Source organism: Cornus florida, unplaced genomic scaffold (assembly GCF_030987335.1).
Source record: "Cornus florida cultivar Cherokee Brave unplaced genomic scaffold, ASM3098733v1 CherokeeBrave_3.0.0_Hap2_Chr11, whole genome shotgun sequence".
In the NCBI taxonomy this organism is placed as follows: domain Eukaryota; kingdom Viridiplantae; phylum Streptophyta; class Magnoliopsida; order Cornales; family Cornaceae; genus Cornus; species Cornus florida.
In genome coordinates this window covers 125,255,922-125,274,982 of record NW_026775581.1, presented here as the reverse complement: position 1 = coordinate 125,274,982, position 19,061 = coordinate 125,255,922, and the positions used below count along the sequence as shown (strand labels likewise).

The 19,061-nt window shown below is 32.0% G+C and overlaps 2 protein-coding genes across 2 annotated transcripts; both read left to right on the top strand.

Moving 5' to 3' along the window:
* The first annotated feature begins 1,688 nt into the window (after positions 1-1,688).
* LOC132282067 (patatin-like protein 1) lies at positions 1,689-4,817 on the top strand. The gene is made up of 7 exons (XM_059783698.1): positions 1,689-1,835; positions 2,015-2,196; positions 2,709-2,895; positions 3,604-3,765; positions 4,074-4,376; positions 4,467-4,642; positions 4,745-4,817. Exons 1-7 carry the CDS (start codon positions 1,698-1,700, stop codon positions 4,815-4,817), a joined length of 1,221 nt encoding a protein of 406 aa, XP_059639681.1. The 5' UTR covers positions 1,689-1,697.
* Positions 4,818-6,457: 1,640 nt separating this feature from the next.
* LOC132281224 (patatin-like protein 2) lies at positions 6,458-12,299 on the top strand. Its single transcript, XM_059782945.1, has 7 exons — positions 6,458-6,869; positions 7,067-7,245; positions 7,703-8,012; positions 10,275-10,433; positions 11,034-11,330; positions 11,534-11,712; positions 11,895-12,299. Exons 1-7 carry the CDS (start codon positions 6,750-6,752, stop codon positions 11,965-11,967), a joined length of 1,317 nt encoding a protein of 438 aa, XP_059638928.1. The 5' UTR covers positions 6,458-6,749; the 3' UTR covers positions 11,968-12,299.
* The last annotated feature ends 6,762 nt before the right edge of the window (positions 12,300-19,061 follow it).

The following is a 19,061-nucleotide window of genomic DNA, read 5'->3' as shown; positions in this document are numbered from 1 at the left end:
TTACATTCAGAGTATTTTAATTTTTTCTTCTGAAATTATTTTACTTTCATTTTTTGCTTACAGATTTCTTGTTCCTCGTATATCACTGGATTAATTAGACTTCGTCCACTATATGAGGAAAATTTATCTTTCTTTCTTCTAAAAAAAATATTTGTGAATAGTAGTGAAGATCATTAAGCATGTGAAAACGTCTTAGTTTCGTGAAGCAGATATGAAAAATTAGATTCATGTTGACAAGTTTTGTTGATCCTACACTAGGAGAAGGAGATAGACATGCAGGGCAGGTATAATGTACGGGCGTGCGCTTGTCCATTTACTCAAAAATTTAAGTTACCGCGTACTGCTGCATATCCATCCATTTATATCCCAATCACTTTTTCATCCGGATTTGATATTGGGTAAATGATCCTTGTTACGTTCTCCCCCTCCCGAACCCAAGCAACGCCCTCGTTGCGGTCGGATCACCCTGCCTATTCGGGGTTAAAAAACCTGGATGCCTTCCTTTGCCGGGCGCTTGACGTGACACCGGATTAATGATTGGGTCTGGCTCTGATATCAATTGTAATAGGTGGACGTTTACCTATTTACCTAAAAGCTCAAGATGTTAAGTAGTATTGCATATCCATCCATTTATACCTAATCACTTTTCCATTCGAATCCGATACGAGACAAATGACTCTTCTTATAGCAAGCCTAAACATCTTTCAATTTGTTTATAATATGTATAGATTAATCAATACACATAGTAATCAAAATATTCTATAATTTTTATGATTTCAGTAGACCAATTAATTAATGATCCTTATTGAAAAACTAGGAAATTAAGATATGCAATAACATTATATTTATGTTAAATTAAGCCATGATGACTTCTTCTTGAAATGAAAGAACCGAAATATTGTTGGCTATATTTTATTTGATCTCTTCTATCACAAGTTAATTAGATAATAAACATTAACAGCAATAAATGTATAAATAAACAAGAATATAGTGGAAAGTAATACACGACATCTATCAACTAATAAGATCATACCATCTTTTACAAGAAAAGTTGAAACTCAGAAGATCATTTTGACGTTCAACAGGAGGGTGTGGTTAATTTAGATGAGTTGTTGGCTTCTATTAACAAGAAATATATGACTGGGATCTTATTTTCTTTCTTCTTCTTCTTTTTTTTTTTTTTTTTAACTGAACTGTGCCAACTACTAGTCTCTGCAAGTTGATATTACTGTTTTTTTTCCTTCTAATGTGAGTTGATAAATATTTATTTATTCATTTAATTGCGTGTGTAGTGATGTACAAGCTAGGGGGTGGCTAGTTTTGCATCACGTACCATCATCTCGTGACCAAAAAACTTTTATACAAGAAAAATTCTAAATTGCAGTGCGGTCGTTTATCCATTCAAAGTTATCATTATTATTATTATTATTTCAATGGAATGGATTAAAATTTGTTTCTTCCAACAAAGTTTATGTATATATATACACTACTGATGTGATCAACTTCGACTCATTCGACTCTATCTTCTTAAAAACATTACATGCATATTCTCTCTGAGCTTCTTAAAAATATTACATATTCTCTCTGTGCTTCTTGAAAACTTTACATATTCTATATATATATATATATATATATATATATATTATTCTATATATATATATATATATATATATATTAACGTGCTAAAGTACGTATTAATGGAGAAAACAACATCATCCATACAAATTAGACCTCCGTGTTATGGGAATCTTATAACAATTCTTAGCATTGATGGAGGAGGAATTAGAGGAATCATTCCCGGAGTTATCCTCGCGTACTTGGAATCACAACTACAGGTACGTACGTAGCAATTCAAAGTACTTACATCCATGAAAATTCTATATACAAAGAAAAGCTAGCTACGTACATATTATAAATATATATCCTTTAATTATGTTCAAAACCATATTAGTCTTAATAAATATAGCTTTATGTTTTGATTCTAACTTGGAAGACTACATTTGGCGGTGATTAGGAGCTCGATGGTGAGGATGCAAGACTAGCAGATTACTTCGATGTGATTTCGGGAACAAGCACAGGCGGTCTCATTACGGCCATGTTAACAGCACCAAATGAAAATAAACGACCTCTATACGCTGCCAATGAAATAACGCCGTTTTATCTTAAGCAAAGCCCTCAAATTTTCCGACAAACAAGGTAAAATTGATCGAACTGAAACTCTGACATGAAATTTTGATTCTATGCAAATCAGAAGTATTAATTTTAGTGCATGCTAAATTTCCCTTGACATTAACATTCCCATCAATTATGATGATGCCAAAATTTAAGGTAACTTGAAAAGTGGCAAGACTGAAGATGAAAAATTCTAAATTATCTCATGAATACGGTACTCCATGTCTCCTAGTCATTGAATGTAACAGTAAGACCCATATGATGAATGATCTAACCGTTGGGAGAACTCGGGTACGGTACTATGATATTGAAAAGTGTGATGGCACATTAATTAATGTAATATGGTACTAAACTTCCTAATTATATATTCACGTCAGTTTGAGCAATGCATGCAACAAAAATATTTCTGGAATCTGGGTTGAACAGCATCGCTGTTGTGGAAAATTACTCCGTTTGATGCAATAGAAACTAAGTCATTTCCTTATCTTCCAAGGGAAAAAAAAATCTAAAACATTCTTTTTTCTATTGGATCACAGAGGAATTTTTGCTTCGGTAATGAATCTAGTAAAAGCTTTAGTTGGACCCAAATATGATGGGAAGTACCTTCACAAGCTGTTAAGGGGCATATTGGGGGGCACAAGGTTGCACCAGACCTTGACTAGTGTTGTTATTCCAACGTTTGACATCAAGAATCTCCAGCCTACCATATTCAGCTCATACCAGGTTCTCTTTCTCTCTCTCTCTCACACACACACACACACACACGCATACTTAGTGTGACCGAACGAAAAATTATTACTTGGTGGTGGACTAATCAACACTTAATATATCAATAAATGTGTCAGAATTGTAGAAGCTTAATTTATTTAATTTTTTGTTGATTGACCAGAATCAATAGTTCCGAATCATGTAATAATTTCTCGCAGACACAATTTAAAGAAAATCAACACATATATTTCTGTTTTATTTATGATTTTTTGTTTACTTATAATATATAAAATCAAATGACAAACCACTGCATGCATGGACTATTAGCTAGCATGCATTAGCTATGAAACTTATCAGAAGCTGTTAGGTGGTTTATTTGGGTTACTAGTTGATAGGAAGCGTGGTGTACACTTTATCTTAATTTAGCCAAGTCAACTTCAAATATTTTGCGGGTATTTTGGCACATATTTTCACACTTAATACGTAAGTCCTAATTCTATGCTTGAGCATAGTAGGGCGGTGGTTAATCATTGTGAGTTTTGTAATTTGTTCTTTTTAATAGTGAAATTTCGGTGGTTTTCTGGAAGAATTCATAATTTTGAGTGAACCACACAAATTTGTATGTTCTTACTTTCTTTTCATGTTAATTTTTGCAAAACTAGTAAAATTTCATCAAAGACCAACTGTACTAACTATTCTACTTTCCTCTACTCCTGTAAGTAGGTCACAGACGCTCCAATCTTAGATGCCTTATTATCAGATATATGCATCGGCACCTCAGCAGCGCCAACATATCTTCCTGCCTATTCTTTTGAAAACCATGATCAACAAGGGAATGTGAAAGAATTTAACCTCATTGACGGTGGTGTTGCTGCTAATAATCCGGTACTTAGATTGCTTTATAAAAACAAATTTCTGATAAACGATCTGTTTGGTTCAGTTTTCATAAAACAATTTTTTTTTTTTTTAATCTAAAAAACAAAAAATTATACGAAATTTATTTCGTTCAAAGTTTCTAAAAACGACTTCCTGATTAAAAAACGGACTTATTATTGTAGGGAACTGTTTTAAACAAGTAAACCAAACAAGTCAATCCTTTCTTTTTTTTTTTCTAATTATTTGGAATTGACTTCGAGAATCAAAACAGAAACTAATAAATCGTATTGACGTTGCAATGTCATAATTCAATCCAGGCTTTGGTTGCTGTTAGTGAGGTGACGAAACAATTGTTGAAGAAGAATCCAGATTTCTTTCCCATGAAGCCCATGGACTACGATCGTTTTCTGATTATATCAATTGGGACGGGCTCACCCAAGTCCGAACATAAATACAATGTTAAAAAAGCGTCCAAGTGGGGACTTGTTGGGTGGTTATACAACAATGGATCTACACCGTTGGTAGATATTTTTAATCAAGGAAGTGCAGATATGGTTGATTTTCACATTTGTGTGGTTGCTGAAGCTCTTCATTCAGTAGATAACTACCTCAGAATCCAAGTAATTTTTATTTTATTTATTTTATTAAATGCTTTAAATTAAATGATAATGACTTAATTGATTTTTGTTCTTAAATTAATACAAAACCAGGTTGACACTTTAAGCGGCGATTTAGCTTCTGTTGATGTGTCTACAGAGAAGAATTTGGAAAATCTTGTGAAAGTTGGTGAAGACTTGCTAACTAAAACAGTTTCGCGGGTGAATGTGGAGACTGGTAGCTATGAACCAATTGAAAATGGTGGCACTTACAAGGAAGCACTTACAAAGTACGAATATATATGCTGTTATTTTAATTTATATATATATTAATTCTAACTTTGTAATAATCATCCCCTACACAATCTAATAATAATTTTCAAATATTGTAGGTTTGCAAAATTACTTTCTGACGAAAGAAAGCTCCGACAGTCAAAGTTCGTGGACATGAAAGAAACAAAATAAAACGAGTTCCAGTCACTTGTTTATGCTTTAAGTTTTATTTTATTTTTATTTTTTAAATTCTTCTTTGTAACTCTTGTAATAAGTTTATTGAGAAATTTCTAATGTTAAGAAATTTCAAATTCAACTGATAATAAGTTTATTGAGTGATGCTTAGATGTTGCGCCAACTCCTCACAACTTCACTAGTGCTATGTGACCCACTACATGTTGATGTTAGTGAAGAGCTTTTGCATCATCTTTTTATAAAGCGTGGTATCTGATAATGTAAGGCCCCAAGGATGGTGACCAAAGCTAAGTTCATCATTCCAATTTCCACACACAACACATTTGAGTGTTTTACAGATAGATGAAAAGACAACACCCATGCCAAATTTCTTGTGATAATGCATTTCAAAATTCCTTAAATTTATTTTCTAAATTTCATCCTTACTCTCTCTCTATATGTATATATAGATTCAGGCATGATATTGCAATTCAAAATCCCTTAATTTTGTTTTTAAAATTTCATCACAACTCTCCCTCTCTCTCTCTCCCCATATATATAAAAAATAAAATAACAAAATTTTAAATTTTCATCGGAACTCTTTCTATATATATATGTATGTATGTCTAAGAATATGTATGTATATGTATGTAAATTCCCCACCGCCCCCCCCCCCCCCCCCCCCCCCCCCCGCGCCCAAAAAAAAAAAAAATCCCAAAAAAACCAAAAGAACAAGTGGTGTGTGCCTCTGATAGGAAACAAATAGTATTACAAGTAGCAAATAAGATTTAATTGATTTACGTAATATGTTATTTCTGCATTTATTTTGTGAAATTCAATACCTAATTAATTAATTTTTTTTATTACAACAGCATTCTTATTAAGAATAATTAAAAATAATAATAATAATAATAATTTGTGGGCCAAATTTGTCAATTATCAAATTTCATTTATGAAAGGAGTGATAGGGTCTATTACATGACATGTGGGACTCACCGCCCCTACTCACATAAATTACTACTCTGACACTCAAATGTGTTGCGTGTGGAAATTGGAATGATGAACTTAGCTTTGGATCCCACTCCTTCTAGGAGGGTTCAACAAAAAACTTGTGGACGTGCCGCGTGCGCCCAGTCACGTGAAGAAGACGACACTAGAGGTGCGGAGTTCATCCTAAAAACATTTTTCCTGTGTTAAACCCTATTCTCTCTTCAACCATGTTTTCCCCCTTAGGCCTTGTTTGGTGGGTTGCCCCTTTATGCTTGTATCTTGTTTCTTTTTCATAAATCAATTAATTATCCAAAAATATATATAGTTTTCTCTAATTTATTGAATTTCTCTCTACATGTATATATATTATTTGTTATGAATTTTAAAAAAAAAAAGAAAAAAAAATTCCATAATTGACAACGTTGTCTACTAAATGAAAAATCGTTACAATTATTTTATTTTATTTTTAAAAAATTAATTTTATATTAGTATCAAAAATGAAAATTTCTGGTCCAACTCATGCATGTATGTACATATTTTTGTATTATATTTTACTATGCAATAAAATTCAGGACAAGAATGTTGATTAGAAGTTATAGGCGTGAAGGGTTCGAATGGAGTTTTTAAGAACAACGAGGAGGAGCAACCTAATCACTGGACTACGAAATGCTTTTTAATAATTGGGTGGACACCAATAAAGTAGTAAATACGTCCGCCTAATGTCTTCTCGCCAAACCACCTTTCCACCCGTCACAAAAAATCTCTAAACACATTTTCTCTGTTGGACTTCATTATCTTTCAACAATCAACTTCTATATATATGTATATAGTCCACAACTTTTATCAGCTTCAACTCATTCGACTCCTCTTGAGAATTACTTATATATTCGATCTCTTTGCCTGTAAAGTTTTATTTGTCATATTGTGTGTGTGTGTTATATATATATATATACATCCCAAATGCCGCCAAATAGACCTCCGGTTTATGGGAAATATATCACAATTCTTAGCATTGATGGAGGAGGAATTAGAGGAATTATCCCTGCAACAATCCTCCACTACATGGAGGAACAATTTCAGGTAATACTTCAAAAATACTAATGTACGTGTCATATCCATAAAGCTATATATATATGAGCCTTTATTTTCAAATTCATGCACATGTAATTTGTATTCTAATTTACATGATCAGCATATATATTATGATTTTGAGGATTAAATTAATAAATTGTGATATATATATATATATATATATATATATATATATGTTTAATTAGGAGCTGGATGGTAAGGATGCAAGGTTGGCGGATTACTTTGATGTGATTGCAGGAACAAGTACAGGTGGTCTTATAACTGCCATGTTAACTGCACCAAATGAAAATCAACGCCCTCTTTTTTCTGCGAAAACAATAGTGGAGTTCTATATGGAAAAAGGTCCTGATATTTTCCCCCAAGGGTAAGCATAAAATGAAGATTGGATATGCATATATAATGCTTGATGGTTTTAGTTATTATATTTCACAGAATTCTAGTATATATGCGTAATTTGTTCCTGAAACAAATAAAAATAAAAGAATAAAAGAATAAAAGAAAAAGAGTTGGTCCACTAAATTTATACTATATAGCTTAGAAAGAGGAAGATTTGATCCGCTTCATGTATAATTAATATATACATATATATATATACATGCACACACACAGGAGCAAAAGAGCCGTTGGTGCCTTCAGGCTCGACTTGAGTAATACTGAAACAAAACATTATATATATATATATATATATATATAATACAGTTTTATGGATAATTTTAGGACTCTCAAGATGCAAAAGTAACTAACTGCAATGTTCTACTTTCTTTTCTTTTCTTTTCTTTTCTTTTTTTTTTTTTTTTTTTTTTTTTGTTTTGGTACCGCAGTTGCCAAGCTTGCTGTGATGGTGGTTGTGGTTGCTGTTCTTTAAATTGTGAAAGCTGTGGTTGCTTTGGTTTCATTTCTGATATGTGTAGAAAATTGCGTTCTTGTTTCTGTGGTTGTTGTGGTCGCATTGCTGATACTGGTAGACAATTCCGTTCTTATTGTTGTTATCCTAAATACAATGGGAAAAGCCTTCACCACCTGCTATATACAAGGATGGGGACGACAAAGTTGAACCAGACATTGACTAATGTTGTTATTCCAACCTTCGACATCAATAATCGCTACCCCACTATCTTTAGCTCATTTCAGGTTAGTACTGAGACAATATATATATATATATAGTTATAATTTCTGCTGGATAAAAATATTGTGGTGGAAACTCTAAACAATGATGTCCAGGTGTAAAACACACAAGTAATCGTATAGACAAAACAACCATACACACCATAGAATCTGATTATGGTTCATAAACCAACTTGGCCCAAAACTCTAGACCTTTTGAAGAGTCCAAAAGAATAAAAGAAACTAATTTTCGCACTTTCCATATTGGACGGTCCAACTTGATGTAGCTCTCGTTCTAGTCCTCTCTGATAAAGTTGAACCGGTCTATATAATTCTCCCAGTCACAAACTCTCTTTCCAAAACCAGCAAGTATGACCGGTTTATACACTTGGACGGGTCCATGTTTGACATTTCTAATCCCAAATGATCCCCGGCCTATACCTAAAGTGAAGAAAAAATTTCTACGGTATAATGTTCACTCTCACACGTGGTTTGCAGTTACTTAGGCCAATAAGTGTACGGTATCGAACCCTTCAAAAAGGGTTCCGAAGCGAACCATGCTCTCACACTACCTCTTGAGAGATTGCTCAAGGTATTGAGTGCCCATTTCTCTTCTCTCCTTACTCACTCTTCCATTCTCTTTTCTTCTCTACTGGCTCAACATATCCAACTCCATCTCTATTTATAGACTTCCTAACTTGGTGAACAAGTAATACAAATTCTTCTGGTTAAGGAATGTAACTACTTACCTTTGGAAAAAACAAAAGGAATACAGCTACTTGGCCTAAAGTATAATGATTTACTTTGGGGCAAAGTCCAGCAAAACATTTTCAGATCATAACAACTCAATGAGAATTTGAGACATATATTACCTTTCCCGGGGGGAAAAAAATTACAGCGTACTATGTTAGTTTGATTTTCGATCTAGGTGAATTTCTGGCAAATGAACCACCATTGACACCACCGTCACCACCCCACAATCACCACCAACAGTGTATTATGGTCAGAGACAATGAGAGTGCGTACTGACCAAGGTTGTTAAAATCGGGATTCTACGCAGAATTGTTTTGGGCTTCGTAGAATCGGATCGTAAATCGTAAGATTCTACCAAATTGTGAAAAATCAATTGAAACTAACTTATTGAATAATAAAATCTGTAAAATATAACAAAAATGAGACCAAAACACACAATATTATATATCCATGAGTTCGCAAATCTCAAATCCTAACAATATTACAAATTCTGAATATAAATAAAAGAGAATGCAGTTCAAAATAACATGAGTTTACAAATCTTAAATCTTAACTCATCCATATCCAAAGTTAGAAACTAAAATTACATATCAAAAGTAATTTTTTTTTTTTTTTTTTTTAACTCTATGCAATTTCCTTTTTCTTTTTTCTTTTTTTTCTTTTCGAAAACTAAAGAAATAAAAAGACATTTTTATCCACCAATCCAAGTGTTACGATGTACATGACCTTATTAGTCACAAGCATGAAATTAATCAAGAGTTAGTACAACAAAATTAATGAACCACGTGTTAACTCGATCTCATTATATTATCAATTTAGACTACAATATTATACCTTGGCTGGCATATCCGGCAAGTCTTTTAAGCTTTTAAATTATTTTTAATTTTTAATATATATGATAAGCCTTCAAAAAAAAAAAATTTAGTCAAATGAAAATATTGATCATGAAACCAAAATTTGCCTAAATGTGTTAGTCACGAGTATGCATCCTTAAGATATAATTGATCATTTTAATTTTTTATAATTAAACACAAAAATATATTAGGGAACATCGACATGCATGGTAAAAATAATTGATATATATACATATATATATTTCTTTTTCTGCCAATAATGAAAAATAATTTATATTTTATAAAATAAATATTTAACTTTGTATACTATACTTGGGTCAGGCCTCTTTTATTTTGTAGCTCAGAAGAAACCAACCAAAAAATAAAAAAAAAGCCCAAAAATAAAGGCCCAAACAACTAATTTTGTAGAATCGTGTAGAATTGTACGATTCTACCTCCGATTCTACGATTCTACTCCCGATTCTACCGATTCTACCCCCGATTTTACCAATTGAGCGATTTTGCTACGATTTGACTCGATTTTGAGTTTTGAATCATTCTACGATTCAAAATCGCGATTTTGATAACTATGGTACTGACATATATATGTCATATATGTATATATATTTGAAAAGAATGTATTTATCATTATAAATCATATTAATGTATGATAATAACTATGTTAGTTTGATTCTCAATCTAGGTGGATAACATCGCGATGATGAATGCCAAACTAGCAGATGTATGTATCGGCACCTCAGCAGCGCCAACTTATCTCCCTGCACATGAATTTACCGTCGAAGTTGATAAAATAGAGGAACAATTTAACCTCATCGACGGTGGTGTGGCCGCTAATAACCCGGTAATTAATTAAGATTATCTTTATATATATATAGGATAATACTTAGCTACTCAGAGTAGGGTAAAACTACTAACCCCTATTTGGTACAATAATAAAATAACATATCACATATAATAATAAAATAATTCACACCTAAAAACACAATATACGTTTGTTTATTCAATGGTTGATCCGAAAAAGTAAAGAAATGTGTGGATTATTTTATTATTAAAGGTGATGTGTTATTTTGTTATTAGACTACATAAGAGTGAGTAGCTTCACCCTACTCACTAGTGAGTAGCTAAGTATTCTCCATATATATATAGGATAATGCTTAACTACTCACTGGTAAGTAAGGTGAAGCTACTCACCCCTATATGGTCCAATAAAAAAATAACACATCACATTTAAAAATAAAATAATCCACATCTAAAAACAGAAAAATGTGTGAATTATTTTATTATTAAAGGTGATGTGTTATTTTGTTATTGAACCATATAGGGGTGAGTAGCTAAGCATTGTCCATATATATATATATATATATATATATATATATATGCACATACATGCAGTACTACTACTGATACATATTTATTTAGAAATGTATGTATATTCCTGCAGGCTTTGCTTGCTATTAGTGAGGTGACCGAACAGGTGCACATGCAGAATCCAGATTTCCCAAAGATCGAACCCTTGGACTACACTAATTATCTTGTGATCTCAATAGGGACAGGCGAAAAACTGAATAAGAATAAATTCAATGCTAAGGAGGTTAATTGTTGGGGAAAAATCGGCTGGATATTGAACACTAATGCGTTTACTGATATATTTTTTGACGCAAGTGCGGCTATGGTAGATTTTCACAATTTTGTGATTTTTAACTCTCTTCAGAGGAAAGATAACTACCTCAGGATCCAAGTAAGAATATATATATATAGATATAGTATAGTATAGTACCTTCATTAATTACAAACAAGAAGAAGAAATTTATGGAGTATATACATTATTCCAAAAATATTTCAATAATTATTTTTCAGTACTGTTGTATCTACGTATAGAGATGAAGAATTTCAATGGTCATATTCTTTAATATATATTTTTGTTGTTAAATGAATGACCAGGACGACAAGCTAAAAGGTGATTTAGCTTCTATGGATTTGGCTACACCAGAGAATCTGGAAAATCTTAAGAAAGTTGGCGAAAATTTGCTGGGCAAACCAGCTACATGGGTGAATCCGGATACTGGTAAAGAGGAAGAAATTAAAGGTGACTGGTTCACCAATAAGTTGGCACTCAGAGGGTACGTACCAGTCAATATGCTCACTTTAATTTATTTCATCTCTCTAAATTCCAACTTCTAGACCAACTATATATAAATATGTGTGTGCGCGCGCGCGCGCCTTCGATCAATTAATGATTATATATGTATGATGTTCTCATATAGAATTCTATTTATAATAGATTTTTTTCTAATACTTGTAGGTTCGTGGAAAAAATTTCAGAAGAAAAGAAAAACCGAGAGGCAACTTTCCAGAAAATGGAAAATGCGAATTAAAACGATTTGAAGTTGCTGTTCTATGTTTTATCTTATCGAATTAATTGCATGTGGTCCTAGCTATTGGCCTCTCTCTCGTGTCTCTCAAGATGTGGAGAGTATGTCCTACACTATTTGTTTCGAGGATATTTTTGTCTATTATCTGGTGTTTATTATTATTATTATTATTATTATTATATCCTCAGGTAATGGTCTATAATATTGGTGTGTGCCTACCTACCTCCCTCGTCTCTTCTTTTAAGAGATGTGAGATGTGTTGGGTTTTATTTCAATTACCCATGTAAACATCAAGGATATTTTAATTAATTAAAGAGAAGAATTTTATTTCCTAATTTTTTTTTTTTTTTCACATTTAATATTCACATACACATGTTTTTATGGAGGTTTAAACCCTTAATCTTTCTTTAAAAAGTAAGGGTCTGATACTGTTAGGCCATTAGCCTATTGGTATTTTATCTCGTACTTTGTGAGTGAAGCAGAGCAAAAAGTTGAATTGATTGATGATTAAATCACCGAGTACTTTTAGATATTAGATAAGATCCTCAGAACCTTTGAGAATTTCCTGCAAAGTATTAGAGTGTTTTACCCCCTCATGAGAGTTGTCCTTCGATAGGCTTGAATATAGGTTTATGAGAGTTGTCCTTCGATAAGCTTGAATAAAGTTTTTAAAACCTTTATATATAACAACAACAGGTGGACAATTTCTTTACAAATAAACATATATAAGGTTACATTCCTATCATAGAAACTTAGATACCAATGATTAGAATTAAATCACACGAAATAAGTTAAAAAACCACAATCCAACAATATAAAACCAAACTCCCAATTAGACCACCAAATTACTGGGAAAAAAAAAAAAAAAGAATTAAATAACATAATGTATACACTTTTATAATTGAAATAAAGTTTATACATTAATTACAAAAACAAAAATATCATAATTGATAAAAATGAGTGAAAATAAAATTAGGATAACCAATTAAAAATGTTGCCCAAAAAATTCAATAACTAAAATGATGAAAATTAAAATGATTATTTTGTTTCAAATATGTAATGTGCACATAAGTGCACCTTTTGATATGTATTTGACATATATGTAATAATTCCATTGGTCAAGTTCTTTTTTTTTTGTATTCTAAGTACTTTTACTCTCAAGCTATATTATGGAAAAATGGAAAAATAACATGTTTTAGCATCATTGCATTCGCATGGGGTGTGGGAAATGTGCTAAGGCACATTCATAGGGTTCATTTATTTATGTATGAAGTGTGGCCAAGGGCCAAACAGTCTTTTGACACCATTTAATATTTTTTAGTCTCAAGTTTTCTTTTAAAAGTCATTTTTAGGCAAATTTGAGGTTTAACATGTTAATTTTTGCAAATGACTTGTATTGAGGCCGAAAGCCATTAGAACACATGTGAATATGTAAATTACATTTGCGTGTATGCTCACATTTCACATAACATCACATTTGCATGAAATGGGTGTTGTAGGCTTCATGTTTTTCTTTTAAAAGTGATTTTCCTCATTTTAGAGGTTCGGATAGGTTGTATTTTGTATCGGTCCTTTTCGGGAGCCGCGAACCATTCTCTCTCGCTCAAAATCACTTATTACGCTTGCGTGCATATTCGTTTCAGCCTAGAAATACATTTATGGTCAAATATATACTTAGTGCAAAGTTGCATTTTTTTTAGTTTTGCCCTTTTCTGATCTAGGGGTATTCTAGGTATTTTACAGTGTATTTTTTTTTTTTTTTTTCCGTCAGCGCTGTCGGGTAGAAAACTTGATTTTAGGGGGGGGGGGGTTTCTTCTTCATATTTTTCCAGAAAATGTCGTTAAGAGCCCCGTTTTTGCTCTCTGTTCTGGCAGATTTCATAAAAGCATGTAGCAGCTTTTTAACCCTCTTGACCTATGCTGATCTAAGGGCATTTTAGGGATTTTATAGTATGTTTTTTCATTTTCTTCCACGTTGCCGGGTACAAAACATAATTTTAAGGGGGTTTCTTCTACGTGTTTTTCAAAAAAATGTCGTCTCGGACCCGAAAATCCCGCATCAAATCCGATTTTTCCTGTACGCACCTGCACTATTTAAAAAGGTCTGTTATAAGGGCATTTTGGGAATTTCACGTCAAAAATAAAATTTTCTTTCAATATGGTCAGCTTGGAAAAATTATTTTGAAGGGGGTTTCTTTTTCATGTTTCTCCAAAAAACGTCGTTTAGTGCCTCAAAATGGCACACGAATTTCAGCATTTTACCCAGGTTACTTTTCATCGCTGTCAAAACACTATTCACAGCCTCGGGGAAAAGAGAACTTGCAGTACCATTGACCTCTCACTATCTCGCCAAAAGGTTCCGCACCCTCCTATGTAAAAGAAAAAAAAAGCTGTGGTGTGGATGGGTGGAATAGGATCAAACAACGATTCTATGTGTTTTTTCTAGTCAGTGGACAGATTGATATTCCTTCTTTTCCCCGTCACTATCTCTTTTGTTGATAAGAAATCCACAACAGACACAATAAACCTCAGTAGTAATGCTAGGCTCAGGTTGCAAAACAAAAGTGAAATACAAAAACAGTGCTCCATACATCTTACTTTGGAAGTCCCAGCATACGATGAAAAATGATCTATGTAAAAGATATTGTATATTCATCAGTACATTGAGAGGTGTTATCACTGTGTAGTTCGTTATAGTCTGTGTTGTCAGTATCGTGCACTATGTATAATAGCTGATTTCCCGGGTAGGGAAAGGCGACACTTAACCACCTAGTGTGAGTTTAAGTGATCACCGTCTATTCTGGTTGAGGTCATGTTATATATTAGATAGTTCCCTTGTGATGTATACAAATATAGTACTCATCCAATTAATGATTAATTTATTTGATTCTCTGATTTGGGTCATAGTAGAGAGGACTTGCTCGTGGGGTTGACCCACCATTGTTGTTATTTCAGGATACGGTTAGTACCCGTTCCAAGGTTGAGGTTAGCAGTATGGGACCACCATCCAAACTCATCTACTCATATGATCCAGTTCAGGGTAGAAGTTTTATGTATTACCTCAGTTTCAATTTTTATTTACTTTTGACGTTGAACTCTCAGATTTATATTTAGGAATCCTTGACATAGGATTTCCAAGTTGTAACGGAGTACTGTATTAAATAAAGGATGGATGGATGTTGTATTATTTAGTATTCCTTTCCTGTCTAAATTCTTTTATTATTATCATTTTGTATTCCATGCTTGTATGTTGCCAATTGTTTTTGATATCCCTCGTTTTTCGGGTATAAGCCTGATCAACTTATGCGTGGAAAATGTGGGGGTGTCACAGCCACTTTGGTAGCTACCAACCTTTACATAATATGAATATTAAATTAGATAGTAACTAATTTATGATTAATTATGTCTATTACAAAAATTAATATTCATCAATCATTATGATTGGGCCACTTTAGTAGCTACCAATCTTCACATAATATGAATATTAAATTAGACAGTAATTAATTCATCATTAAGTTATATTTACTACTAAAATTAATATTCATCGACCATTATGGTTAGGCCACTTTGGTAGCTGCTAACCCACACATAATATGAATATTAAATTAACTAGTAATTAATTAATTATTAATTTACCCATTTAACATTATACACATATACTCATAATTGTCGATTAAAGTTTAAGCAACTTCGATCTCAAAAACTTAATAGTCCGAAATTTCATAGAAAATATCTTTTTATTTTATATACATAATTAAATATATTATTATTATTATTATTTTTATTTTCGGACTTAAAGATCAAAATTGAATCAATCTAAAATTGGTTCACCATTATGTATGTATGTATGAGTACAAAACAATAATTATTTGCATGTTCAACAACATTAAATTAAATTTTTAGACTTACACATTATTCTAAAAAATTAAATTTCCATTAAAATAAATAAATACACATACTTTATTTATTTAATAATTTATTATATATACACTGAGTTTCGTAACAGCACTTTTCGATCTTCTGTACGAGAACTGACCAGTCACAAAAAGCCACCTTCCAATTCTATATAGAGATCATGCACGAAAAATAAAAAATCTATGGATATATGTTGTCTCAATTAGCAGCATCTCCATTGCATTGCTTTTCCATAAGCAATTGAAAGTTGTAAAATGTTACTGATTTGTATGGAAAGATTCTCGCACAGCCAATGATTAGAAGATGGGTCCATGGCAGTTTACTATCATTATTGTACAATATGTTTATCCATACACATATTGCGTCTATATATACAATGATTCCAGAAGAAAATAAATTATATATTTATATAATTTTACTTTATATTTATACATATTATTTATGCAATTTTAAAGGAAAATAACGAATTCCTAAACCATAAGCTCTGATACCACATGTAAACTATAATTATTCGTGTTAAATCATTCATCACAAATAAACATGAATCTCATAATCTTAGAACTTCATGATTTTCATATATCTATAATGCATAAATAAATAGTTAGATATAAATACCTCGATTCATGATATCAAACCTTATTGAGATTAAATCAAACTTCTAGATCCTTTAACCACGAACTAATCTGCAACTCTGATCAACAGGCAAAGGTAGAAACTGGTTTCTCTCTCTTGGCCTTTTGCACACATAAAACTTTTACGTATTGTTTCATTAATTGTACATAATTGATGGAGTATATGCACTTTTATAAAGGCAGAGAGAGGACCAGTTTTCCTATTAGTAACATAATTCTACTTTCCATCAAAGTAAGAAAGAAGAAAGGAAAACACTTCTCCAATAAGTAATTACCAAAAAGGTAATTATAAGTTAACCATAAATAAATAATATTAATTGATATCTATTTACTTAGCCACCAAGTAATATGTCACATGTCCAAATCATGTGGGTCACAATTAAATAAATAATCTTACATATTTATCTTGCACTATCCCAAATTTTTTATTTTAGTTATTGAATTTGAAAAAGCACACCAAATGGCCTTTTCAATTGATTATTTTAATTTTATTTGTAATTATTAATATATAAATAAGTCATTAACTATTTATTACTAGTTTTCATCATTTTAGTTATTGAATTTTTAGGGCGACCTTTTTAATGGGTGTTGATGTGAAAATTCTCGCGACTCGAAATGACAGCATTTACCTGCAAAACAATGGAGATTATGTCACATCGGATGACACCGATGGAGTGCCAACCGAAGACCTCCCGACGATCAAGTTAGCACTTGTAACCATATGACAAAAAAATAATTATGTATTCAATGTTTAGGGATTTTTTCCTCATCCCTTCTTTAATGGCTCGACGCCCTATTTATGACTGTCGATTGGAATCAAGTTGGTTCAGCCGATGTCGATAATTGAGATCCCCCTTATCATTAGTAATTGGATTTGTTGACGTGATGAAGTTAGTTACGAAATTGGGATTAACCTTATCCTCTTTGTCAGTTGAATAACAATATCTTTATATTCTCAAGTTGAAGAGGAATGGCGGCGGGTCAACCCTAGAGCTATTTTTTTCCCATCAGTTGCTCCCTATTTCCTGATTCGAAACGGATTAAGAAATATAATTTTTTTTTCACCCCAGGTCATTATTCCCGAGGTGAACATTACCTCCGGGCATTGCTCCCAAGGTGGAAAAAAGTTTAAACCGGGTAAACCTAGGTAGAATATCCATCTAGCCTCCTATTTTTATCTTCTTTCCTTTTTCTTCTTCGTCTCTGTCTCTCTTTGGACTCGTTTTTCAATCATTTTTGTCTAATTTATTGAATCTCACTTTTTTTTTTTTTTTTTCTTTTTTCCTTCTTTCTTTTTTTTTTTTTTTTTTTTTTGGTTTTTCCTAATGGAAAATTTTATCAGACAGTGTTATACTTATATAGGATGTTTATTTATGGTTATTGAAAGTGATTTTAATATTTATTTAAGTTTATTAATAAAGTTAATTCTCTTCAAAATTTTCAAAATTCGGGTAAAAAAAAAAAAGGATAAAAACCTTGGGCTCCGTTATAATTGAAGGAAGAGAAAACTCACGGTCTACCTTGCTCTCCTCCCTTCACAACAATACAACCATATAATTGTTAGTTACAATAAATAGGCAAGTGTAGCCAACCCAATTACTGGGTGACAGTTGGCTTACATTAATGGTTACAATACAGGTGTCCTGTAATATTATGAGAAAAACTTGTTTGGGTCCAAAAATTGTGGGTGAGTTTCACAATATTTTTCGTGAAAATAAGTTTTTCTCTCATATTAGATACATTGTCTCTTTTTATAATTATTAACTTATTTTTTTACTTTAAATATCTATAATTATCAAATTTAATTTTTTTTAAAAAAACATAAAGAATAACGATGGAAAGAAGAATTAATTTAGGATACTCAAGAAGGAAATAATGGAGATAGTTGAAAAGTGAAAATAATTTATTACATTTATTTAAGTAAGAAATAGAAAATGACATCATTACATCGTCATTCCAATTAACAAAAATGTGACGCTATTAGATTATTTCCGAATAACAATGGGGACAGCTTATACGGTCGACTGTCATGGTTTGGACCACCGTAGACTTGGAAAAGTGTGTCATTGTCTGCCATTGTCAAAAACAAAAAAACAAAAAAAGGAGTTGTAGTAGTTGTAAAAGCAAGTTTCACGCGAAAGTGGAAAAAGTGGTAATGTCCACATTAATGCCAACTAGTGTTGGTGGACGTAATTAATTAATGGCTTTGTCGCACGCCAATCAATAATCTTGGAAAATAATAAGAGCATCAGCAGGCACCCACCTAAGTTGGCCCCAGTATATATTTATTTCACATTTAAAATAAAATGTACTGTAACATTTTCAAAATGTAAAATTTATCCAAAACAATTATAAATGCATTTAATAAAAATATTATTAATCAATATTTAAATTTTTATATATTTATTGTCTTAGTTTAAATAAATAAATCAATCTTACTAGTATTATTCTTCTGCACTGCCCCTATTGACAAAAAATCTTGTGTCTGTGGATAAGTCGGTGATTTGTAACTGTTTGGATGTGTACATAGTGATTTATATATACACACCC

What these genes read in the sequence shown, in the direction of transcription:
- LOC132282067 (XM_059783698.1), top strand. Translation starts at nt 1,698, where the DNA reads ATGGAGAAAACAACATCATCCATACAAATTAGACCTCCGTGTTATGGG. An exon ending in CCATATTCAGCTCATACCAG is followed by an intron (nt 2,896 to 3,603) that starts GTTCTCTTTCTC and finishes TCCTGTAAGTAG; the next exon opens with GTCACAGACGCTCCAATCTT. An exon ending in GTGTTGCTGCTAATAATCCG is followed by an intron (nt 3,766 to 4,073) that starts GTACTTAGATTG and finishes AATTCAATCCAG; the next exon opens with GCTTTGGTTGCTGTTAGTGA.
- LOC132281224 (XM_059782945.1), top strand. Translation starts at nt 6,750, where the DNA reads ATGCCGCCAAATAGACCTCCGGTTTATGGGAAATATATCACAATTCTT. An exon ending in CCTGATATTTTCCCCCAAGG is followed by an intron (nt 7,246 to 7,702) that starts GTAAGCATAAAA and finishes TTGGTACCGCAG; the next exon opens with TTGCCAAGCTTGCTGTGATG. An exon ending in AATAAGTTGGCACTCAGAGG is followed by an intron (nt 11,713 to 11,894) that starts GTACGTACCAGT and finishes TAATACTTGTAG; the next exon opens with GTTCGTGGAAAAAATTTCAG.